At 42.4% G+C, this 24,823-nt stretch overlaps 1 protein-coding gene across 2 annotated transcripts in view; it reads left to right on the top strand.

Annotated features, from left to right (window-relative positions):
- Positions 1–24,695, top strand: part of heatr5b (HEAT repeat containing 5B) — a 35,895-nt gene extending 11,200 nt beyond the window's left edge. For both annotated transcript variants that reach the window (XM_072669647.1, XM_072669648.1), the window contains exons 11-36: positions 430–541; positions 1,715–1,867; positions 2,136–2,235; positions 2,492–2,605; positions 3,453–3,612; positions 3,817–3,992; positions 4,205–4,310; positions 5,168–5,358; positions 5,591–5,750; positions 6,422–6,611; positions 6,961–7,130; positions 7,820–7,967; positions 8,822–9,001; positions 9,208–9,462; positions 10,086–10,267; positions 11,560–11,628; positions 12,684–12,863; positions 13,695–13,935; positions 15,071–15,313; positions 15,467–15,594; positions 16,558–16,702; positions 17,111–17,383; positions 19,054–19,278; positions 19,367–19,518; positions 20,120–20,333; positions 21,836–24,695. In XM_072669647.1, coding sequence (XP_072525748.1) covers positions 430–541; positions 1,715–1,867; positions 2,136–2,235; positions 2,492–2,605; positions 3,453–3,612; positions 3,817–3,992; positions 4,205–4,310; positions 5,168–5,358; positions 5,591–5,750; positions 6,422–6,611; positions 6,961–7,130; positions 7,820–7,967; positions 8,822–9,001; positions 9,208–9,462; positions 10,086–10,267; positions 11,560–11,628; positions 12,684–12,863; positions 13,695–13,935; positions 15,071–15,313; positions 15,467–15,594; positions 16,558–16,702; positions 17,111–17,383; positions 19,054–19,278; positions 19,367–19,518; positions 20,120–20,333; positions 21,836–22,143 — 4,575 coding nt within the window. In that variant the 3' untranslated portion in view covers positions 22,144–24,695. The remainder of the gene's footprint in view (positions 1–429; positions 542–1,714; positions 1,868–2,135; positions 2,236–2,491; positions 2,606–3,452; positions 3,613–3,816; positions 3,993–4,204; positions 4,311–5,167; positions 5,359–5,590; positions 5,751–6,421; positions 6,612–6,960; positions 7,131–7,819; positions 7,968–8,821; positions 9,002–9,207; positions 9,463–10,085; positions 10,268–11,559; positions 11,629–12,683; positions 12,864–13,694; positions 13,936–15,070; positions 15,314–15,466; positions 15,595–16,557; positions 16,703–17,110; positions 17,384–19,053; positions 19,279–19,366; positions 19,519–20,119; positions 20,334–21,835) is intronic.
- The last annotated feature ends 128 nt before the right edge of the window (positions 24,696–24,823 follow it).

Below are 24,823 nucleotides of genomic sequence, written 5' to 3'. Positions count from 1 at the left end.
ATAATTGCAATCCACAAAAGTCAGACCGCATCTGGCTCTTAAGGGGAATGGCAAGTGACTCGCTGATTGGTTTATTGCATATGATGCCAAAAATACACCCATGATTAATTAGGAGACTTGCTCGTTTCGAGCAGCAGAGGGCACACTCATCAAGAATCAGTAATCTCTCACAGCTCAGTCACTCAAATCTTATAGTCGCAAATATCATAAATAAATACCTGCGCTAGAGATGATAATGAGCTCAACATTTATCACATAACTGCAGTATTGTGGTAATATAATTATCATCATGGCCAAAAATAGCACTGGTCCTCTATAGCCAAAGAGCTTCTGGTTTTATTGGAAATAAAGCATTCACCATTCTCCTAATACAGCTACACCCCTGGGTACTCTTCCTGACCATAGTTTTATCTTGTCCTGTTGCTATAGATGGTGGTCAGCATAGCCGAGGATCTGCTGCGATCCGCGGCTCAGAACAGTCGTCTATCTCTGCACCGCACGCAGGCTGGCTGGCTGCTCCTGGGAGCCCTCATGACTTTAGGTGAGTGTGACAAACTAATGTCACGTTACAATTAGTGTTTGAAATGATGATTACCTGGCGGCAGCAGCATAGATTAGCCCTTTGCAGGGTGGACATTGAGCTGAGTGTGGTCTTCCACAGAGTTTAAACCAGTACTTTCTCAGCTTTGTTAATTAAATAGTCACCACCAAGAGCTAGAAGTAGTTATGAATGTGTATAATTATGGATGTTGTAAACAGTACGCTGTAATATGTTCATGATTAGTCATAGCATTAGCACCACTGACAAGTGAAGTGAAAAACATTGATCATCTTCATCTATAGTGGCTTTTGTCAGTGGGTGGATATTGGGCACATTAGGCAGCAATTGAACAGTCAGTTCTTGAAGGTGATGAAGGTGTTGAAAGAAGGACAAATGGGCAAGCGTAAGAATCTGAGCTACTTTGACGAGAACTAAATTGTGATGGCTAGACGACTGGGTCAGGACATCTCCAAAACACCAGGCAGGTCTTATGGGGTGTTCCTGGTATGTGGTGAGAGGTCAATACCTTCCAAAAGTGATCCAGGAAAGGACACCGGGGGAGCAGGGTTGACAGGCTCGTGGGCACATAAGGCTTACTGATCTTATCCATGGAGGTCCCACCTCACAACTTGCAGGACTGCTAACGTCTTGGTGCCAAATACCACAGGACACCTTCAGATCTGTTGTGAATATTGTATGTAGTGAACATTCATGAGTATCAGTACCTTTGTGGAGTGAATAGCACAGAAATCATCCCTGAACACTTGTATGGAAATAGTAGGCTGACTAAGGACTGTTGGCCTCATTTTATGGTACTTCGTATAGGACAACAGGATGAATGGCCCTGTGAAAAATTTGGATGGTTTGAGCTAAAGCAATTTTTATTTTTTTTTTTGCATTTTCCGCTGAAATGTTTTTCTTCTTTTACATTTGCATTGGAATTACAGGTCTAGTGTTACAGAAGTTGGTGTTCTTTGGGTGTAACCAGCTTTCATTACTTGTAGCTCAAGTGTAAAACCTAAGTGGCAAACACTGGAACCAAACATGTAAAGGGTAATCAGCTAGGCTTGGTGTTGGATATATAAATATATATAAATATCCACCAGGTCCAGTTGAGTTTTATAAACTCCTCTCTATCAGTCTTCTAAGATAACCCCTTCTGTGCCTGCTCAGGCTCATCTCTGGTGCGCTACCACCTGCCTAAGATGCTGCTGCTGTGGCGTAATGTGTTCCCCCGGTCACAGAAAGAGCTGGAGGCTGAGAAAGCTCGAGGAGACTCCTTCACCTGGCAGGTTACCCTGGAAGGCCGAGCTGGAGCGCTCTGTGGTAAATCTGCTCATTCAAATCTGTTCATTAGGCTCATAAGTCCCGAAACTGTCAGGAGCTGTCATAGCTTATACCTGCTAATTAGCGTTATGCCAATTGCATCATTAAGTAGTATGTTATGCGGCACACTGTTATTTATGGAAACTGACATGTCTTAGCAAGTTAGCATTATTTAACTGGGAATAGCTTTCATTCACTGTTGGCTGCATTAGCATTTCTGAGCTGTGCTTCCCTTGAAAAATTCACCCCTGTTGCAATGTCTTGGCAGCCATGCGGAGCTTCGTGGCTCACTGTCCCGAGCTGCTGACTGAGGACGTGATCCGCAGGCTGATGACTCCTATTGAATGTGCCATGACCATGATGTCTCAGTGAGTGGCAGTTCTCTAAAGCTGATCATGTTAACTGTAAAGAAGGTCAAACGGTTGTCAGGTCAGATATGAGGAAGCATTAGATTCACTTGGATGTTTTTTGTACTCTTGCATAATTGGATTCATATCTTTAAACAGACGCCTAGGGGATAAAAAGGCAAGAACTACTACATGCTAGTGTATTAGGCAGTTGCAATGACAACTGTGAAAATGTCAGCGCACTTGAAAATGTCAAGCTTGTTGTTGCTGTTTTTAGTATTCCTGCAGTTATAAAAGTGCACGGAGCTCACCTGAAGGCCAGCGCTGCCATGGTGCGTCTGAGGCTCTACGACATTTTGGCCCTCCTTCCACCTAAGACGTATGAAGGCAAGTTCTGCAAAGTATCATTTCTCATCTTAATCATGGAATATACTACACAGTTACTGTAGTGCCTTTTTGTGTCTGGGTTTTTGTTTGCATTAATCATTAATGAGCCCCTTAATGCACTTTTATTAACTTTCATTAAATAGTACTGATTGGTAAAGCAGTACAAACAGGCATTAAAGCATTGTTTGTAGGTTAGAAGCCAGGAAACACTGGTGGTTCCAAGGAGTTTAAGAGGTTAATGCATTAGGGATGTAATAATATAAAAATAGAATTTAGTAAGCTGCTGTCTGGTAGTGTGGTAGTTTATACCATGCACATCCTAATGGGAACAAATATTCTTAATTAAAAAAAAAAAAAAACTTTTTAGTCATTTTAGTGTGGGTGTGTCCACATCATAAATCATACTCCTTGCCAACCACTTTACTCTGGCAGGATGCAACCAGGTGCCTAGTTTTGATCTTAGACAGAGGTTTCTGTGAGATTACAAATGTGAGGCGCTTGAACAGAGATATGTGTTGAGTTGGTTATGCAGTTTTAAATGTTACTGTTTGAAACAGTTTACATTTTTAGGACATTGCTATTTTTATAGGCCAATGCATGCATCATGCTACTTATAGCTTGTTATAATAGCTTACTTTTCTATACTGCTAGTTGTGAGTGAATGGCTAGACTTCTGCTGATTCCATCTATTTAAGTAGAAGACAAATATTGCCACCTAGTCTATTGCAGTTACAATTTTGGAAAATTCAAGTATTTACCACTTAATGAGTTGTCTTTTGATGCCCTTTTTATAGATTTCATGGAAAATGGTTTTCAGTATTAGTATTATTGAATTTTTCCCTGACAGGCAGTTTCAGTGCTCTGCTAAGGGAGCTGGTGGCTGAGTTCACTCTGACGGATAATTCAGCCAATACGACCACTTCCCTGTTGCGTTCTCTCTGTCACTATGATGACAGCGTCCTCATGGGCTCCTGGCTGCAGGAAACTGACCACAAGTCCATCGAGGACCAGGTAACATTTCTCTTACATTGACGGTCATTCTTTTTAAAATCACAGTCTATAAAAAATATAATTGAATGATCAGATTTATCGTTCATTTTATTGTGAAGACAGTAGATCAAATCCTTATGTGAGACTGGTTAAGGCTGGGCTGTTTAGGATGCCTGTGACCTGCAGGTTTTTAATAAGGTTTTTAATGTTTGCCTATTTAAACAGTTGCAGCCCAACAGTGCTTCAGGCAGCGGTGCTCTGGAACATGACCCCTCCTCCATATACCTGCGGGTTCCTGTTGGAGAAGCCATCCCAGGGCCACTCCCTCTGGGTGTGTCCGTCATCGATGCCTCTGTAGCGCTTTTCGGCGTAGTGTTCCCCCACGTCTCTTTCAAACATAGGTGAGAATGCTAAATATGACTTTTTTTTTATTATTATTACAGCAGGAGGAGTTTGTATTAAGCTCAAAAGACCGTCGCATTTTTGCCCACCTTCAAAAATGCTCTTTCAGCTTTTAGCCAGGCTATGAAGGTCGAAGTGCTTTAATAGATTTAACAGAGTGCCCAGTCAGCTGGATGCTGTTAGCTGAGAGAATGACTGCTATGTTTTTCAGGCTCCAAATGCTGGATCACTTTGCTGAGTGCATTAAACAAGCTAAAGGAGTCCGACAGCAGGCTGTTCAACTCAACATCTTCACTGCTGTCCTCAGTGCTCTTAAGGTGAGCCCATATATCTCGGTGTATGTACAAGCTGCATATAACGCAGCGTGCTATTACTTGTTAGGTGCTTTTATATTAGGGTTAGCACCATAAAAAAAATCATGGATAATATGCAGCTCCAAGTGTTGATACAAGTGAACGAGGGCTGAAAAACCAAACAAACCTACTGTAGCTGAAAATCTACACTTCAGTCTTGTCTTGATTGCTTTACTGAGGTGCTGCTTCCAAAGAAATCACTGTCCAAATACTTATAGCCCTGACTGGCAATCATGCATATTGCCTGATTACCTACACTTTGGTCAATGGTGTTAAAGTAGTGTAAACTTGATTTTTTTTTTTTTTTTTTTTTTTTTTTTTTTTTTTTTGCTGAGTTGATAGAAATCTAGCAATCAGCATGTCCATGGTGGACACATGGAAATGTTGCCTGATTTTTGCCATGTATTAGACTTCTCACTAGACTGTAGCTGTGTCCCAAATCATGGTGGTTCCATGGTGGTTTCATTTCAAAGGCTCATTCGTATGTGACAGGAAAACGCGTCGTCCTTTCTCCATGGCAACAATGGATCCAATGGGTGGTTCCTTTGCAAGCCAACATATCCCCAGATTCATTGCTTGCCAACTGCAGCCGTCAAGGTTGCTAGGTGACTGGAGCGTTGTTTCGTGGCCGCCATAGAGCAGACCGCCTCATTTCAGTTCGGCCTTTGCAGTCTACACAGGCTTCGAAGGTTTACCACTTCCTTCAAAGGATGCAGCCCCTGAATTGGGACACAGCTTCTAACTAACTGTTCCTAATAGAAGAAAAAGGTAAACCAGTTACTAGTGCTCATGATTCCATCCTGTCTTTCCTGTGTGTCTAGGGTCTAGCTGAGAATAAGAGCACACTGGGCCCAGAAGAGGTACGAAAATCTGCTCTGGCTCTGGTGATGGGTGCACTGGATAACCCAAACCCTATCCTGCGTTGTGCCGCTGGAGAGGCTCTTGGTCGCATGGCACAGGTTGTAGGAGAAGCCACCTTCATCGCCAGCATGGCCCAGCACAGTTTTGACAAGTAAGAGCGTTACATTGGCATACTGGATCAGAAACCACTCATACAAACCACTGAACAAACAGCAGATGGCGCTGCAGCGCTTTTTCTGCATTGTAACACTGTTTTTGCTCTTCCTGAGTTCAGAATGTAGAGTTGAGCTCTAAACTGATTGTCTCTACATTTGAAGGGAATAAAGTGGAGTTCTATACCTCAGTGTGGCTAATAGTGTTTATTGTTCTGCTGCACTGAACAGACTGAAGTCAGCGCGGGACGTGGTGTCCAGAACGGGTCACTCTCTGGCCCTAGGCTGTCTGCATCGGTACGTGGGAGGAATTGGGTCAGGTCAGCACCTCAAGACCAGCGTGAGCATTCTCCTGGCCCTGGCTCAAGATAGCACCTCCCATGAGGTTCAGGTGAGCGCTCACAGATCAAAAAGAATTGGTTGTTCTTACAGACCTTTTCCCCTTGGTCTTCTGCACAGTCAGCACAAGTACATAATTGCTTTTTATGGATTTTGTGGTAGGGTCTAACCGATATGACACGTTTGTAGCTGATACTGCTACAAATCTCTAGTGTCTGATAATTAATTAATATCATTTTGTATTGTTCAGTTTTTTTCAGCTAAACCTGTCAATCATTGGAGGGTTTATTTAACAGTTCTCAATTCTCATGTTTCAGCTTCAGCTTCAATAATCAGCGTTAATACGGCTGTTAATTATTCTTTCCACAACATGCAGTGCATCCCAAAAACGCTGACGGCCATTTACCTGTGGATTGTGCTCAATCTGCATCAAATCCACTGTGGATTCGTCTCACAACTGACCGCGGTTTACGGGTCTAATTCAAAAGCCTTGGTGCCAGATAGCACAGGACACCTTCATAAGTCTTCTACAGTGAACGTTCGGTGGCATGTAGATAACCATCAGCGTATTAAAGAGATGGTCTTAATGTTTAGACTAATCAGTGTTTCGGGAAGACAGAAGTACCACTGTCAAGCATTAAACATGTGATGTCATTTATCGCTCGTAATTATGATGCATTGGAGTATGGCCTCATTAGGTGGTTTGTATATGTGTAATTACAGACCTGGGCGCTGCACTCCCTCGCCCTAATCGTGGACTCCAGTGGGCCGATGTACAGAGGCTATGTGGAGCCCACTCTGTCCCTGGTACTTACCCTCCTCCTGACCGTGCCCCCTTCCCACACAGAGGTGCACCAGTGTCTGGGCCGCTGCCTGGGGGCCCTCATCACTACTGTGGGACCAGAACTACAAGGTAACAAACAGCCTCCCTATAACTTATTCATCAGTACTTACAGTACCAGTATTTCCGGTTGACCCTTATGTCTTCTCTGTTTGGCTGGTAATATATATATATTTTTATATATATTTTTATATATATATATATATATATATATATATATATATATATAATTTTTTTTTTTTTTTTTTTTTACTGCTCTAGTAGCTAGTTGCATTCTTTTGTGAAAAGTTTTTGCATGTGAATTTTTTTGAATGTATCTTCTGAAACCATTTTGTGGTTTTGGAATTGGCTATTTTTCAGCCCTGTTTGATTTGTGCTGAATTTTCTTTTGAAAGATCACTGCTGTTTTTTTGGTCTTTAGGCAACAGTGCCACAATCTCAACCATCCGCTCCTCATGCCTGGTGGGCTGTGCCATCATGCAGGACCACTCGGACTCCTTGGTGCAAGCAGCGGCCATCTCCTGCCTGCAGCAGCTGCACATGTTTGCCCCACGCCATGTTAACTTATCCAGCCTGGTGCCCTGCCTCTGTGTAAGCCGGCTGCTCCTTCTAACAAATGCCAGTCTGTATCAGCTGATTGAAAGTGGGTTGAAGTGTGTGCTGGGTTCCTCTGAGTTATTTTAAAGTGTATGTGAATTAGGGTGTGAAAGTGGGACCGTATGTGGTGTGTGTTTGGCCGATACAGAGCACCGATACCAACTCTGACTTAAACACTCGATCGATGGCTATAAATCCTGATATTTACAGTGCTCCACTGTTATTGGTTGTACTTTTTTATATTTTATCCCAAATAAGATATAATTAGCTTGAATTATTATTATTTTTTATTTTACTGTTGAATTAGCTTGAAAGAATTTAAAAATGTGCAGTTCCTCAAACAGTAAAGTTTTAGAGCTATGAAAAAAAATTAAAATGGACAGAAATGCAGAAACACATACAGGTAGGGAAGCATTTTACAAAAAAAAAAAAAGGAGGACATCAGTAAGCTTCATAGTATCTGTGCTCTCTATTGCTGATACTGTGTGTAAGTGCCAGTATTTGCGCCGATAACGATATGGTATCAGTATCGGTGCAACCCTACTCTTAAGCAATGCAAATGTGTACTATAGATGATTGTGTGAGTTTGTATCATTTTGTATTTACTCTGTTTAAGCGTGTTTTTCTTCACATAAGCAGATGATAAGTGTGTGTGTGTGTGTGTGTGTTTTTGTATGATTCAGGTGCACCTGTGCAGTTCTCATCTGCTTCTGCGGCGGGCTGCTGTGGCATGTTTGCGGCAGCTGGCTCAAAGAGAGGCAGCGGAGGTGTGTGCGTATGCCATGAGCCTCGCCAGGAAAGCTGGAGACAGCAAAGAAAGCACCACTATCAGTGCGTATCAGAACATTCAGTATTGGAACGTTGGGTGTTTTCGGGCATATTTTAATGAATCGGTTTTGACGCTCTACAAAGCCGGGTCCAATTCTAATCCTGCTTTAAAATAATTTCTCCCATTTGCATTCTGTTTATGCCACCATTATAGAGATTACAGATCACATTAGCAACAGCTTGTGGAAGTTTTATAAGAACAAATACTTTGCACACTCACACATATATGTATATTTTTGTAAGGTGCCATATAATGCAACTGTTTAAGTTGTTGTTTGCTGTATAATAAGAAGTCTGTGACTTTGGTTGGATATTGGATCAAAAGAGCATGTAGAACTGTAACAGGATGTGGACACTGGGTAGTGTTGCTGGCCTCTCTGTACCATGTCAGCAAGTTGTGTGATTGCCTAGCTGAAGAGATTGCGATGTTCTCCCCTGGTTTTCCTCAGATAGCCGCAGCCACACTTCCTCCGGTTGGCCCTTCTGCCTTCTCCGGTCAGACTAGCATTAGCTTTTAGCCTAGCACCCACTTGGCTCCTCAGCTTTCTCCGGCCCGCCCTTCTGTCCTACTCTGGTCAGCCTACTCTGGTTAGCTTTTAGCCTTGTGCTAGCTTTGTGTTTGAGGTTCATTTGTTAGTTCCATGTACCAAGAGCTCATTATTTATCTATGCTAAAGAAAATACAGTTGGACGTTGAAAAGTCTCATAAAAAATACAGCCACATTACAATATTGAATTTTTCTTAAAATAAATATCTAAAATTATGTTTTTTCATAGAAAATGAGCATTTCCCAGTGCTCGAGCATATGCTACCTTTTATGTATGTGTTTATGAAGTTATGGTTTCCTCTTGTTGTAGACCTGAACATCACTGAGACGGGTTTGGAAGGTGTTCTCTTCGGCATGCTGGACCGGGAGACGGACAGGAAACTGTGCTCGGACATCCATGACACGCTTGGCCACATGCTGTCTTCTCTGGCTGTGGAGAAGCTTTCGCATTGGCTCAAACTCTGCAAAGATGTACTGGCTGCTAGCACAGGTATCCACTGTAGATGGTGCCTCAGCGTTATAACTTTGTATTTGTTTTGTAAGCCTAGCTTGTGATTTATTGTCTCAAATCAGGATTAGGTTGTTGTCCTCTCTTGGAAGTCTTTTGTTTTAATTCTTAAATGAGCCAACATTAAAATAACCCACAGTGAGGTTGAGTCTTTAGCTACAGGACGCTAACTCACACTTGCATTTCAGAGGTTGGAGGTGCCTTGGCATTTGAAGTAGAGAAAGAGGAGGAAGACTCTGAGAAGAAGGATGAGATGGATGATGACACAATGTTTACGGGCCTAGGCGAGGATGACAAATCAAAGCCCTCTGTTGCCCCCCGCTGGGTGACGCGGGTGTTTGCGGCCGACTGCCTATGCCGCATCATTCACCTGTGTGAAAACGCAGACAAGGCTCACTTTGATCTGGCCACTGCCCGGAGTGCAAAGGCCAAGAATCCCAAAGGTAACTTAAGCAGAGTTTTTGGTACTTTATTGTACATGATTATGACTAAACGTATGCCTTAATTATCAACATTTTATGGACAAAAATATTGGGACACCTGCTCATTAATTGTATTTTTCTGAAATCAGGGATATTAAAAAAAAAAAAAACAACCTTTCCTTTACTTTACTTGGAATAACTGTCCAGGCAGGGCTTTCTACTTGACTTGAAGAGATTTTGCTTTGAGGATTTCTTGTACATTCAGCTACGAGAGCTTTAGTGAGGATGTTGGATGACCAGCACTCCTTCTGAAAGCCCCAAAAGTATAGGATGGAGTACCAACCACCATTCCAGAGAACACCGTATCCCTGCTCCACAGCTCAACGCTGGGGGCTTTATACCCCTCTAGCCCACGCCTGGAATTAGGCATGGTGCCAATAGGTTCATGTTTATCTGCTCCAGAGACTCTTATTTTATTGCCAATGCTTCTCTGCACCCTAAAATGAGCCAAATTAGCTGAATGCATTAATTAAAAGGGCTGCCCACAAACATTTAGACGTAGTGTGTTTTTTTTTGCCATTCGTACTCTGAAGTACTCATGCTTTGACTTGACGTGGTGACTAATTTGATTATTTGTGGCTCAGGTGATCTGCTGGTGTTGCATCTTTCGGACCTGATCCGCATGGCCTTCATGGCGGCCACGGACCACAGTAATCAACTGCGGATGGCCGGCCTGCAGGCCCTGGAGGACATCATTAAGAAGTTTGCCTCAGTGCCAGAGCCTGAGTTTCCTGGTCATGTGATCCTGGAGCAGTACCAGGCCAATGTGAGATATAGCCTCCAGCTGTTTGTACTCCTATACACTCACCTTCACATGATCGATTACATTCAGGTTACATTGAAATTACTACTCACAGACAGAGCAGTTCCTAACATTCAGCGAAAAAGTATAATTTACGCATCGCTGCTGTCCAGTTAAAACCATGTACCTCAGTTTTAATAAGAGAGTAAGAAAATAGAATAAACTTCTATTTTACATTGACTTCCATTCAAGGTTAAGGACTTTTGCCTTCTCCTATAAATTCCCCATCTTGGAGATGCATGTTTTTCATTGGACAGCTACTGTATATTCCCTTTTACTCCAAACATAGTCAGTCAGGGGAGGGGAGGGAATAGGGAGAGCAGGTCTACTCATCCAAAGACAACGAGGCCAGTTATGCTCTCTGGGATTCCCAGCCGCAGATAGCTGTGACATCCCCAGGGAGCGAACTGGCTTGATTTCTGACACTGCATGATATACTGTTACCAGTAAATAGTCAAAAGTACTGATAAAATTCAGGCTTCCTGATGACTGATACTATTGTTTTTGCGATGTAAGCTATATTATGTAGGGATGCCCCGATTCGATCCAAAGACTTTTAAAGCCTGAACTACTCCTGATCCCTCTGGCGTCCTTTAGGAACTGTGTTCTTACGGTGATGCATCTAGTGCTTTTGGGATGAGGTGTGGGTGGAGATCATCCATCATCCTGACCTCACTGACACTTTTGTTACTGATTGCAATCAGTAAATACCCGTAATAGCAGAAGAAACATTTAAAGGGGCCGGCGTCCCAATACATTTGTCCATTTATGCAAAACCAAAGAAGCCAGGGGCTCTGGGCAGCTTAGCGGTCGGTCTATCGCGCTGCCACTATGGCCTGGGGGTCACGAGTTTAAATTCCGAGAAATGTCGCTTTGCCATCAGTCCAAGAGTCCAAGACAGAACAATTGCCAGTGCTCTCTCCAGGTTAGTAGATGTCTCTCTTTCCACTCGTTACACCTAAAGCAGTTGTACGCCACCGGCATCTATTAGCCGTTGAGCCGGAGCTGGAGACCCGGTGCTTTCCTCTGAGCATGTTGGCTGACATTGGCGGCAGTTTAAAAAAAGACAGTGTCTGGCTTTCCCTCTTCTGGGACATTACTAGTGCTAGGGGGGGCTACAGACAGGCGGGTTTTTGACAGTACCAAATTGGAAGGAAAAAAAAAGACCCAAATTCCATAAACCAAAAACAAAGTATTAAACTTCAAACACCTAATATATCTTACACATTTTAACCCCCTGCTTTTCTCTCCTTCAGGTTGGAGCTGCACTACGACCAGCCTTCTCCCCAGATACTCCCTCTGACATCACAGCCAAAGCTTGCCAGGTAAAACCAAACCCAGAAACCTTTACCCCCACATTCCAATACTCTCACATCCCAGTCTTTCTTCATCAACTCCTATTTAGTCTTCTGGAGCTGAGCACTGCTGAGTGGAACTCAGTGGAACGATATATATTACATTTTTTAAGGCTGCCATTAATTCTTTTCTTGTTTCTGAGCATTTTTAAATGTGTGTAGTGGCCAGAGAATGCTTGTGGGTTTCTTGGCTAAGAGAGAGGATGTGTCTGGAATGGAGATGTTTTCTCCTTTGCTGATTGCTGTGCCTCCGCTTGCCCTTGTGGAGGTAGATTTATTGGTGATGAGAACATGTAGCCTAATGGATGGAGTCCCAGAGAAAGTCCTTGGGCTTGTCTGATTTCGCTCAGCATATGGCGGCTTGTGTCTGGGCTTGGATTTACTAGTTTATAGTTTACTTTTTATACTTGAGATGTCATTTATGCTACAGTGTTTTCTACCCATCACTTAAAATGAGACTTTGTAGCATTTTTATCCTAAAATAACAGCTTCAAAATCATTGTAATTCTCCACTGAGCCTGTAGTAGGGAGAATAGCGCCACTGCCGTTTCTACTCTGGGCTCGGCTGCTAACTGCAGTATGTACCTTTGGTAAAGTGGGCAGGATAACGCTGCGTTACTGTGTAACCCAGAAATCGATTAGTATTACTTTACTTCAGTCCACATGCTACTTTTACTTCTAGTGAGGGTTCTGTATCTTGCTGTATCAGCTCGTTCAGAAAATCGCATGCTTTAGTGGTGGCTCAAATCACAAATTACACTGCCTGACTGTAGGGGGAGCCCAGGAGGGAGAAATCCCAATTTTCCTGTGTGTTGTTTTTAAATGTTTAGAATTTAAATTCAGAAGTTTTTTTTTGCACTACATGCTTTAGCCTTGCTCTGTGAGTTTGCTTGGTTTAGCACACCACTTATAGTTGGCTGGGGCAGCTCTAGCAAAGGCAGCATCCTGTGTTCCCATGTTTAAAATATTGAAGGTTTGTGCAAATCCTTAACCACCCCCCGCCCCCCCTTTCATCTTTTGTCCAGGTGTGTAGTGCGTGGATAGGCAGTGGGGTAGTGAGTGACCTCAACGACCTACGCCGTGTCCACAATCTGTTAGTGTCCTCCCTTGACAAGGTGCAGGCTGGCAAGGGCTCATCCAGCCAGCTGTATAGCGAGAGTGCCACCACTATGGAGAAGCTGGCTGTGCTTAAAGCTTGGGCAGAGGTAAGATGAGGACACAACAGGAATATTTACACTGCTTGTTGAAAGTCTAGAGACGTTGTACTTTCCAGTAAATGAGTTCAAAATACCTGCAAAGGCATGAAGAGCAGGTTTTAGCAGTCCTGCATATTTCTGGAATTCAGTTTTGTCCATAGGTGGTTCAAACACTTAAAAAAATTTGAGGATATCATTTATTTCTTTCTTTCTTTTTTTAAAGGTACCTCATGAGCGTTACACAACTGTACCCTACAGCTCACATTTCCCTGCTTGTAATATAATTAACATATAATTACCTGATATTACTAAATCATTTATAATGATGACCACAGTACAGGCCAGAAGCTTTAGGCACCTAAACACATTATTTTACACAGTCTATCTTAGCAATAGGAAGGTTTTGCTTGAAGAAACTTCCAGATCCCATTAAAACAGATACAGATAAACATAAATACAGTAAGAAGGAGTTGAGGAATTGATCGTGTTGAAGAAAGTCGTTAAAATCTTGTAAAGAGCAAAGCTTGCTTCCAGATTTCTCCTGGACGTTCAGTCCCATCACCAGCTCACTTGATTTAACATCATTAAGCACTGATATACCAAACCAGGTGTTTGATGATGACTGTAAATGATACTAGACTCCCATAATGGGAGCTTTGGAGATGTTTTGATTATCTTTGAGCATGTCAGTCTGCTAAACAAGAAGCTAGAAACATGAGATGCTTCATGTATAAACATTTTGAGAAGATCAGACAGACCTAAACATCTGATAGGCTGTATATATGCTGAAGAACTGTATATTTCTTTCAACACTTGTCATATAATCTATAACCTCCTCAGGTATATGTGGTGGCTATGAAAATAAAGAAGGAGGCAGAGTCCCGGCCGGCCCGTCCTGTGCGAAGCAGTGAGGATGAGGATGAGGACATGGGTGACGAAGGAGACATCCTGCCTCCGGACAGCCTGATCACGCTGGTGCAGCCGGAGTTGCCCTCTCTGAGCCGACTGTGGCTGGCTGCTCTCAGAGACTACGCTCTACTGACCCTGCCGGCAGAGTTTGCCAGCCAGCTGCCCCCTGAAGGTACGACTTGGCTTTGTGTTCTGCAAGATGTTCTTGTTTATTTGTAGGATTTTTGTATGGGGACAATGCTGTTTGTTATTAGCATGGTATAGCATAGAATAGTTTAATGTGCTTGTAGGTGTGGTTTGAATGACAGGTGAGGTTCTTACATGTCAGTCCTATGTGGGACTATGTGGGAACTGTTTAAAATAACAAGTCCTTATTTGAGTTCACTGGTTAAATGGGAATTTACAGTCATTTCATATAAAGTAGTTCATTGTAGATTGATGTTTCAAATCATTGCTTTACATTGGTGACAGTGAGAATCAGGGGTTGCCATGCCTGAAATGCAAATATACAAACCATCAGATTTTATGTGTATGTGAGTGCTGATGATGGTACAAGGTATGGGTGAATCTACTATCTCAAAATCTATGCTTTAAGCCATAGTGTACTTGAGGTGTAATGGTACGTGTTGTGGTACAGGGGTCATTATTCGGTGTGCGCAGTCACACTGAGAATACATGGTGCGCTCTATCAAGGTAAATACTGTTATTTCACAACCGTCCAATGCTACCCAGAAACCCTAAGCTGTAAGTCATTCATTTGCTTGGTATTATGGAAACTGTAGTGGGTTTAGAAGTATTGCCATGGTACCTGTAGTCTTGTTTGTCCCCCCCAGACCCTCCTCCTTTTCTCTCACACCTATCACCCTCTCACTACCGCATATAAGCTATGATTCAGCCAAAAGTCAACTCCAGACAGTTTTCACAGGGAAGCAGACTTTAGGTGTGTGGCTTTTGCTTTTTTTTAGAATTGCTGGAGCCACAAGGCTAATGTAAGGCGCAATTAATGGAAGCATATATCCCCCGGTTTAGCATTATGTAGACTGTATGTCATAGCAATAATACACTTGCCATCAATTGTAATGACTTGTTAGGCAAGCTTATTTAGACTTTTACTGTAAATATGGCAAGTACTTTTGAGGGAGTTCACGTGTATTAGATTTTTGAACCACTGCTTTAAGGTTCTGTGATTGGAAAGCAAGACTGTGAGCTGTATCACTCAGCCTCTCCAGTATGACTGTGACCATAGAAACATTTGTCAGGACTGAACTGATAATGAAAGTCTAAAGCAGATCCATGTCTGTGTGCAGGTGGGGCCTTTTACACTCCAGAGACGATAGACACTGCGCGTCTGCACTACCGCAACTCATGGGCTCCCATCCTGCACGCCGTGGCTCTCTGGCTCAGCAACACAGACTTTGGTGCCCCTGAGGGTCCTGAGGAGCCCCAAACTGGCACCACAGGACCTGCAGGGGTTGTGTATCCACAGGGGCCTCCCGCTCCTAGCAAAAGCCACGATGAGCTGGTCAAAGACAGAATGCATCTGCTGTTGGGTAAATCTGTTCATTTGACTTCTTTAGCTTTGTCTTATGTCTTTTAAACCTTCCTTAGTATTTCTTAACTTCATTTTGTTCCAAAAATCCATGTGGAGTTTTGGGGACTTGTGGAGATGTAATGTAAAAGTCTGCTCGCTTGCTGTCTTCTAGGAATCAGTATTGAGTTCCTGTGCTTCCCTCGACCTGAGGAGCCTATTGAGCGAGTGATGTCCTGCCTTCAAGCTCTCTGCACGCTTCTGGAGTCCCCACAGGCTCGAAAACACATTGCAGAGGACCAGGTGACTGAAAAGGCTGTTAAAGTCTAAAACCATTGGTTAACTAAAGCTCTCATTTGCATAGCTTTTCTCTTAACCCAAGACTTGATCAGTTAGCCTCAATGCGTGTGATTGATTTTTGACCCCTTCATTGCTTTAACAGCAACATAGTAAAGCTGACATGCACTCTTATAACAATGATTTGGGCACCCTGGACAAATGACACAAATATATCCTTTGTAGCTAATCATAAACACAATATTATGCACTGTGATGCACATTAATTCTAGTGGTGTAGAGAAAAAGAGGAACTGACGTTAATGTTAAGAACACCTTGCCAACTGTGAAGCTGGTGGTGGTTCTGTCATACTTTGGGGTTGTGTTGCTGCCAGTGGCAACATTGCACAGGTAAAGACAAAAAAAATGGATTCAACAATAAACAAGCAAGTTCTGAATGCAAATGTCAATCAGTCTGTTAAAAAATGAAACTTGACAGAGGATTGCTTCTATAGCAGGACAATGATCCAAAATATACCTCAAAGTCAAAAGTCACGAAGGTTGTGCCAGAAGGACGCTTTGTGAAATGCTTCACAGTCTAGACTGTTGGTGTAAACATCAAAGGATATTTGTGGATGGACCTTAAACAAGCTGTGCATGTCAGACAACCCAAAAGTATCTCCGAACTAAAGGTCTTCTGACAAGAAGAATGGGAAAGATTCTAGCTGCAAGAACTGAAAGCGCTAACTGACTGTGGTTTCCGTCAAAAAAGTCCTTAATCTTAGTTCCCAAATGTCTCCACTGGGGATTTTGATTATTAGAATTATATTTTATGTTATGAAAGCCATAGTAACTCTAAATTTAGGATTTGCTGAATACATTTTGTATGTTAGATTAGTTACATATGCTATGTCAAAATTCGGCACTTGGCCGAGGGTACCCAAACTTTTGCATCAGACTGTAACGCGTGGATTTGCTTTTGTCTTTCAGTTGCTTGCCGTAGAGCTGCTGAATGTGCTGCATAGGCTGCTGTTAACCCGGGACCCCCCCAGTGTTCAGCTGCAGGTGACCGCTGTAGTGCAAGAGACCATCCGTTCAGCCCATGACCACCTGGACCAGCTCAGGAGCTCCAAGGGTGTGTAGATATTACACCTTCACACTGGCTCACTATTCCAGTCTTGAACTTGTGAAACTGACCAGTGAACACCTTGCCAACTGTGTAGCATGGAAGTGGCAGAATTGTACGGGAGGATGTAGAATGGATTCCATAAAATACCAGCAAATCCTGAACGCAAACGTCAAAGACTAAAACTGAACGGATTGGCTTCTGCAACAAGATAATGACCCAAAACATATCTCAGAATCCTCCATGATTTGCTGAGGGCATCACGACACCTCTAGATTTGGTTGTTTTTAGATCTTGCATCTTGATTTGATTTATATAACCAGTTCTACACATTATACGCTCAGTAGCTGCCTACAGACTGCTTTGACTTGTTCATTCTCACCTCAGAAGCAGGTGTAAACTGCTATTCTGTCCTAGGCGTTGAGGACGGTGGGGAGAAGGAGTCGGCGTGTGTGTTGGGAGAAGGAGGGGACATGGGAGAGCTGCAGCCAGGGAAGTCTCTAGTGTTCGCTGCCATGGAACTGCTGGTGTTTCTGCTGGTGCGTCACCTGCCTCAGGTCAACACCAAGGCCAGCGACTCTCCCAGCCACCTGCCCACCAAACCCCAGCCGCTGCCCGAGCACAGCAACCGTCTGGTGGCCGCCACCATTAGCATCCTGGCCGAACTGCCCGCACTGTGCTCTCCAGCAGGTACACACACACACACATACACACAGCGCTCACACACAATCACACTCACATTTCAGCACATACTGATTCGCACATTCCCACTCAGGCCTGTCACATACTTGATTTGCACACCCACAGAACACACACGCTCACTCACACTCTGTTAATCAGCAGTGTGTCTTAACCCTTAGAGGTCTAGCTCTCAGAGATACTCTCATTGTTTTGCTGTGCATGTATACAATTCTGTGGGTGAACCAAGTATTGCACACGACATTTCTAAGTACATTTATTTCTAAAGGTGCTACTGACATGAAATTCTCACCACAATGATCCCAAGCACACAGCCAAGAAAACTCTTAATTGGTTTCAGAGAAAATAAGCCTGCTTAAAAAGGCCAGCCAATCACCTGACCTGAATCCAATTAAAAATCTATGGAAGGAACTAAAGCTCAGAATTCATAGAAGTAGCCCACGGACCCTTCAGGATTTGACGAGAGTTTGTATGGAAGAATGGGTCAAAATCACACCTGAGCAATGCATGCGAGTAGTTTCTCCAGACAGGAGCCGCCTTAAAACCGTCATCACCAACAAAGGCTTTTGTACGAAGTATTAAATACATTTCAGAAAGCCTGTTCAGTACTTTTTCCTGTGTCTTTTCTCATTATTATACACAACTTCATTTATGGACATCTATGGTTTAGTTTCTTTTTAGTTTCAATGTGTGGATTGGATGTGTTGTTATCAACAGTAGCACCTTTAGAAATGTATTTACTTAGAAAATTGGTGACATGTGCAATACGTATTTCACTCACTGCATGTGTAATTCATTAACTGATTATACAGTTTCGTTACATTTGTAAAAGCATACATGTATACAAATTAGGCCTCTGCTTTGGCAAGAACCTACGATATTGGGGTTTCAGTTTAGTATATTATAGATAAAGGTTGGGATTTTTGTTAATATAAAATTGTATGAAAACTTTCATAGTAAAAAAACAATCATATGCATAAAACCTGAGTAGAAGAAAAAATTGTTTCTTATCTAATTAAAACACTGGGATCTGAAGACTAGTACAACACTGCCGTCTAGCGGTCTGGGTTTATACACAACACAAAATGAACCTCTGTCTGACACTAATCTTTACATGTAAACTAATAATATACCCTCTAGGATCAACAGATGTACTGGTGTGTTAAATTCGATGTTTCTTGATGTTTCTATTAATATATTTGTAATAATAAGGCTCAGAAATAAAATTTTAAGAGTATCAGTCAAAATTTTATAATATCGTTTCAAATGTGTACATTTTGGATAAATGTGAAATGCTCTGTTCTACAGTCAGAGTTGTTGACAGTGGGGATGAAGTACCAGACATTTGAAGAGATTATTGATTGATGTCTGATGATGAATAAATGACGTCAATTATGTTTTAATTCATTAATATGAGCACAATGGAAAACATGCACATCATGCCATTGACCCATTTACATGTGATTTGCATTTTCTGGTCTTGGCTCTTGGGGTTTTTTTTGGTCATAAATCTGCACTCTTATTTGTTCAGTGAGCTATGAATGACCGCCAGTACCCTGATTGACATATAAAAGATTGACAGGAATCACTCCACTGCCTCCTCTTAGGCTGTAATATGACTTGCCCCTGACCCTGTTCTGTAATGCATTAAATATATTTAGGGAGTATGACCATCCTGCCCACGGTCCTGTTCCTCATTTGTGGAGTCCTGAAGGAGACCGCCATGAAGACGCCAGAGGGTTCTGTGCCTCTGCCTGTGTCAGCTGCCCTGCAGGGCATTAAGACCATCATCACATCCCCGTTGGGCCGCGTGGAGAAAACACAGCAGCAGTGGACCAGCCTGGTCAGGAGCAGCCTGGCTTCCGTGCTGGAGTACTCTCAGCCTGGTGAGCTACCAACACACAAATACATACTTTCAGCCTGGCGAACATCATATTCCATTGGTCTTATCACTTTTCCCTCTGACACTCTCAGACGAGTCCAGACCCAATATGGATGAGGTGAGCATGCTCACAGCCATCACCTTGTTCCTGGTGTCTGCCAGTGCTGAGCTGGTCGGGGTCACCACTCTGCAGAAAGGCTGCATGGAGCGCTTCCGAAATGCTCTCAACTCCAGTGATCCATCGGTAGGTGGCACCATGCACAGCCTTACAACACTGTCTCGGTATGAAATGCTGGTCTAGATGGTGACTTCCGGACTGCCTGTTTCTTGTTGAGTGTTTTTACTTACAAGATATGAACGTAACATGTTTTACATGGGTCATGGCAGTCATATTTAGCATAAAACATGTTGTAAAATTAGTTGTATGTCCCATTTAATGTTAAGGAATGCAAAAAGCACCTATTTGGTAGAATGACTCTTGCTGTTTTTAGTGTATGGTGGAATTTTAGAGATTATTAGAGATTGCCTATGTAAGCCTCGTAGCACCAAGGACCAACCCTTTCAATATAGCATGGGCTTCAGCCTTCCATTTTGAACCTATACGAGGTATAGGGCCTCAGGAAGGAAGCAGGGATTGCTTGACTCAGTGTTCATCAGTGCCTCAGAGGAGTAAACACAACAACTAAAGGCAGAGAGTGTAGGCGGCCTTCTAGGCTTTAGAGAATGTTTTGGACTGCTTCAGGATTTAGTCATAGGAATCAAACCTCTGTCTAGTTCCAACCTGTGATATAACTAGTGTGGTCTTGTGTGTTCATCTGTGTGTTCCTCTCTATGTCCCTCTGCAGGTCCAAGCTCGGTGCTATCAGCTCCTCCTCTCCGTGTTCCAGCACTCAAGCCGTGCTCTCTCCACTCCCTACATCCATGCTCTGGCTCCTATGTTGGTGGAGAAGCTGAAGGGGGCGGAGCGTGCAAGGCCCGGGACCCCCGCTGAGCTCCAGGCTGTGCAAGAAGGAGTCAAAGTGCTGGAGGGCCTGGTGGCCCTGGGAGAAGAGCAGAATCGTGAGTAGTTCTAAACACAACCTGCTGCCATACTCCCATACATCCTGCTTGCTCTAATTTTGTTATCCATAACGATGGAAGAGAATACAGACACAGGCTTTGAATTGGCTGCTACTGATGATGTAAGCAATAAAACATATTTATTGTCTTTATTTTTGTTATGTATTGATTGCATTATCATACAGTGCTATATACAGTCCTCTTGTGGTGTGCGATGATATGCATAGTGACATGCAAAGGTTTGGGCACACTGAGAGATATGAGCTCCTAGATAACTTTTTTACCAAAGTCACAGATTAGCTTGTTATGGTCAGAAAAGACCAGGTGATGCTTCATTAGCCATAGACACCTCTACGCAGCTGTCTAGCACTCTGAACGTTAAAATAATTGATGCCTCCAAAGCATCAGTCAAGCACCTGAGAAGGCATTTGCTCTGTTTGTAATTTAATTAAGGAATGTCAAGGAAAACGTTCATAGAATAAATCAGAACCCCTGGTTTACTGTAAAAAGCATTCAGAAAGATTTAGCAGACTACGGCACAGTAGGTCAGTGGTGGTCAACAGTTCTGTGCAGCGATACCTGCACAAATATGACCTTAAAATAGAACAAATGGCCGCAGTGAGCAAAAGTATGTTTGGATAAGGTGTGGTGAATCACTAATGCTCTGGGCTTGTGTTGTGTCCAGTGGCTCAGGTGAACATTTTACTGGTAGAAGGAAGGTAAGATCCAACAACAGGCTTCTACAACAGGACAATGATCCTAAGCAAACTTTAAAATCTCAAAATCTTTTTTTTCTCAGATTTGACCCTTTTTCCCAGTTAACCCGCCTGTTTGTAGCTGCCCTTAGCACTAGCAATGCTTTTTACACTAGGAGGGTAAAGACCTCCTCCGATACATGGGGAAATCAACCACCTTCTCTTTTTTTCGAACTGCAGCCAATGTGCTATGATGCTCAGATAAAAGCACTGGGCCTGCAGCTCCACCGCACCAACTAACAGACGCCTGTGCTGGCCAACATCACTTAAGAGTGATGAGAGGAGTGGGCGCTATCTACCCACCCTGAGAGAACACAGGCAATTGTGCTCTTTCTGACTTCAGCTGCCGATGGCAAAGTGGCATGGTTTGGGATTCAAACTGGCACAGTGGCAGTGCCATAGACAGCTGAAACAAGTAGCCTTTTGCAAAGAACAACGGGTGACAATCCCCCAGTCAGGAACTGAAAGACTCTTATTTGCTACAAACAGTGTTTGCAAACTGTGATACTTGCTAAGTGCTGACCATCCAGGGTGCCCAAACTTTTGCATGCTATGACTCTAGCATTTATACACCATTCTTTGCCCCTTTTTATCTTTATCCGAAATTCAGATTTGCTTAAACGTATGTACATCTCTCTCTCTCTCTCTCTCTCTCTCTCTCTCTCTCTCTCTCTCTCTCTCTCTCTCTCTCTCTCTCTCTCTCTCTCTCTCTCTCTCTCTCTCTCTCTCTCTCGTTCTCCGCACTAGGCGTTCAGTTGCTGGCTCTCCTGGTCCCTACGCTGATCTCCTACCTGCTGGATGAAAATGCCTTCTCCACCGCTCCTCCACCGTCCAGAGGGCTGCACGAGTTCGCCCTGCAGAATCTGATGCGCATTGGACCCCTCTACCCCGCGGCATTCAAGACAGTTATCGGCGCAGCGCCAGAGCTGAAGACCCGCCTTGAGACGGCCATCCGAGCCAACCAGGCAAGCAGCAAAGCCAAGGCTGCAGCCAGGCAGGCCCAACCCACTGTGCAAGCCACACCCACCATCAAACTCAAAACCAGCTTTTTCTAAGATCAGTTCTCAACCAACGTATCCATGCTTCTCTCACAGATGCAGATTCTTTCATTGCATCTGATGCTAGGTTGGACAGGCTTCACAGAACAATGGTATCAGACCTGTTTGCCAGTATGAGAACTCAGAATATCTAAATGTAGAATGTCAATTTTGTATCCCGTGAAGGGATTTAGAGTCTCACTACATCGACACAGTCCAGCTCCTTAGAATTGGAACCTGTTCATCTCTATAAGTGACCATAGGTGGACACACACACCAGTCTCTAATGCGTGTAACTATATTATGCATTTAAATTATTTTAAATAAATAGATTTATCTTTATTATACATCTAAATTATTAATTTTCATTCAAATGTATGCTCTCCTTATATTTTAAGAGTAATAAGGAGACTAGAGGGCTCTGGAGTGGCGGTGCACTGCTCTACTGTGCGGCAACACCTGCACAAAACATTTTCTTTGTCCTCACCATAAAAATCAGCAACCGATGTTTTCAAAGAAACCTCTAAATGAGCCCTAAAGCATTTTGGATAAGAACTCCTGTAGGAACTTTTTGGCAACACTGAGCAAAGGTACAGTATGTGTTAAAAAAGGAGGCAGAATAATATAAAAAATATCCCTTTGTATTCAGATGTGATCTTAAAAATACAAGTATGGTATTTTAAGACTAACAATAGCACATCTAGGACTAAAGGGGTTAAATTGGAAACTACAAACATGATAAATAATGTAGACGTTGTTTAATACAGTTTCTTATTCCGCCCTCATTCTGGTATTCATGCTACTGTTCTGTAAAACCTGTCCAGTCTGGCAACCTTTACCATTAACAAAAAATGCATTAGTGGACAGAACATGTATAAATCTGTTATATATGTCTTTGTTGAGGTCAGTTTCTGCTATTTATCAAATGAAGCCAGTTTTATTTTCATTGGATTGGGGATTTGTAGAGTTGCTATACTCTTGTAAATATGGATTCCAGGGTTTGCACTTCATCGTGTCAATCATGTGTGCTGGTGAATGTCTGAGTGTAACGGTAAAGGGACGTAGTTTTTGCTGTCGTGATTTATTTTCTTGGAAGCATGTGGAACGCACCTTAATCAGAACGAATGTCATGGAAGCACTTTTTTTGTAAAGTCACATTGCATCAATGTACATCAGTGTCCAACAAACCCAGCAGTTGTTCTTTTTCCTTTGATGTTTTTGATCCTGTAAAGACCAAAACATGACCGACTGTACAGTAAATGTCCTGTAATACCACAGTCTTTTCCTCATCGAACAACACTCTCTTTAGTTAAGCATTATTTTGTATATCTTTAGTTTTCCGAGACTTGCTTTCAGACTTTTTTTTTTGAGAAATTTCGTAACTGTTACATAGACGTCTTATTAAAAAATAATGATTAGAAATAACCCATAACCCATCTCATTTGTATTGTACAAAGAAATGACTGTTCATATGAAAGATATGGTGTACTCTGAAGTTGTTGTTTTTTGGGGAGGTTTTTCCCCCATTTTTATGTGGTATGAATTCATGCATACATGTCACTGTTACACTTTTATTTTCGTAATGTGAATCTGGCAGCAGTTTCTTTTTACATTGTGTTAAAATGTCATGATAAATGGACCAGATACAGATACTCCACAATGATGAAATGCTCACAAATGTTGTATGAACCAATAGAAATGATGGTAGACAAATAGAAATGCTCCACAAACATTAGTAAACCAATTGAAATGCTTCAAAATGTTGGATGAACCAATAGAAATGCCCTGAAATGATGAGTAGACAAATAGAAACGCTCCATAAAAATAGTAAACCAATAGAAATGCCCTGAAATGATGAGTAGACAAATAGCAATGCTCAACAAACATTAGTAAACCAATAGAAATGCTTCTAAATGTTGGATGAACCAATAGAAATGCCCTGAAATGGTGAATAGACTAATAAAAATGCTCCCCCAAAATGAATGAACTAATAGAAATGCTTGAGAATGTTGTATACACCAATAGAAATGCTCTAAATTAATGAATGGACCAATAGAAATGCTCCTCAATGATTTACATTGACTTCCATTGAAAGATATGAGGGTTTTTTCTATCTTCTGTAAAGCTGCCAATTTAGAGATATTTTAGCGGGACAGTGAAAACACGCAACTTGGATTTTTGACTCCGCTTTAACAAACATCCACGGTTTCATTTCTCCTGATGACTTCTCTGTACTGTTTGTTTGTTGCTCTTATTCATGTTTTTAGTTTAAACAATTAATGTAAAAACAGCATGTAAACAATCCGACTTGATTATTTATTCACTTCAGAGGAGAAACTTGACATCGCATTAAGTGCTTACAGAGAAAAGCTGCACGTTCACCATGTCACAGTGGGAGTTTTTAGTGTGCATTAAATCCAGACTGTGTTCTTGTATGGTTTCATTGGGGTTTTTTGTTAGTTTTTAAGTTCGGTGTGGAGCTGCACAGTATAATAAACTGAGTCTGAGCTGTGTGCAAACTCATGCTGATGGACTGAAATCGATCACAACAATAAAGAGAGAAGGTTTTATCCACTGGTAATATATTTGTCATTTGTGTGTGTGTGTGTGTGTGCGTGTGTGCAAATGTTGGCCTTTTTTAGATAGTAGTTTACAATGCAGTCCTTTAACTTTCCTTTTGCTGCTTCGATCACACTGG

Source organism: Salminus brasiliensis, chromosome 24, assembly GCF_030463535.1.
Source record: "Salminus brasiliensis chromosome 24, fSalBra1.hap2, whole genome shotgun sequence".
Taxonomy (NCBI): domain Eukaryota; kingdom Metazoa; phylum Chordata; class Actinopteri; order Characiformes; family Bryconidae; genus Salminus; species Salminus brasiliensis.
The sequence above is the reverse complement of the archived record's forward strand: the minus strand, read 5'-3'. Positions and strand labels throughout refer to the sequence as shown.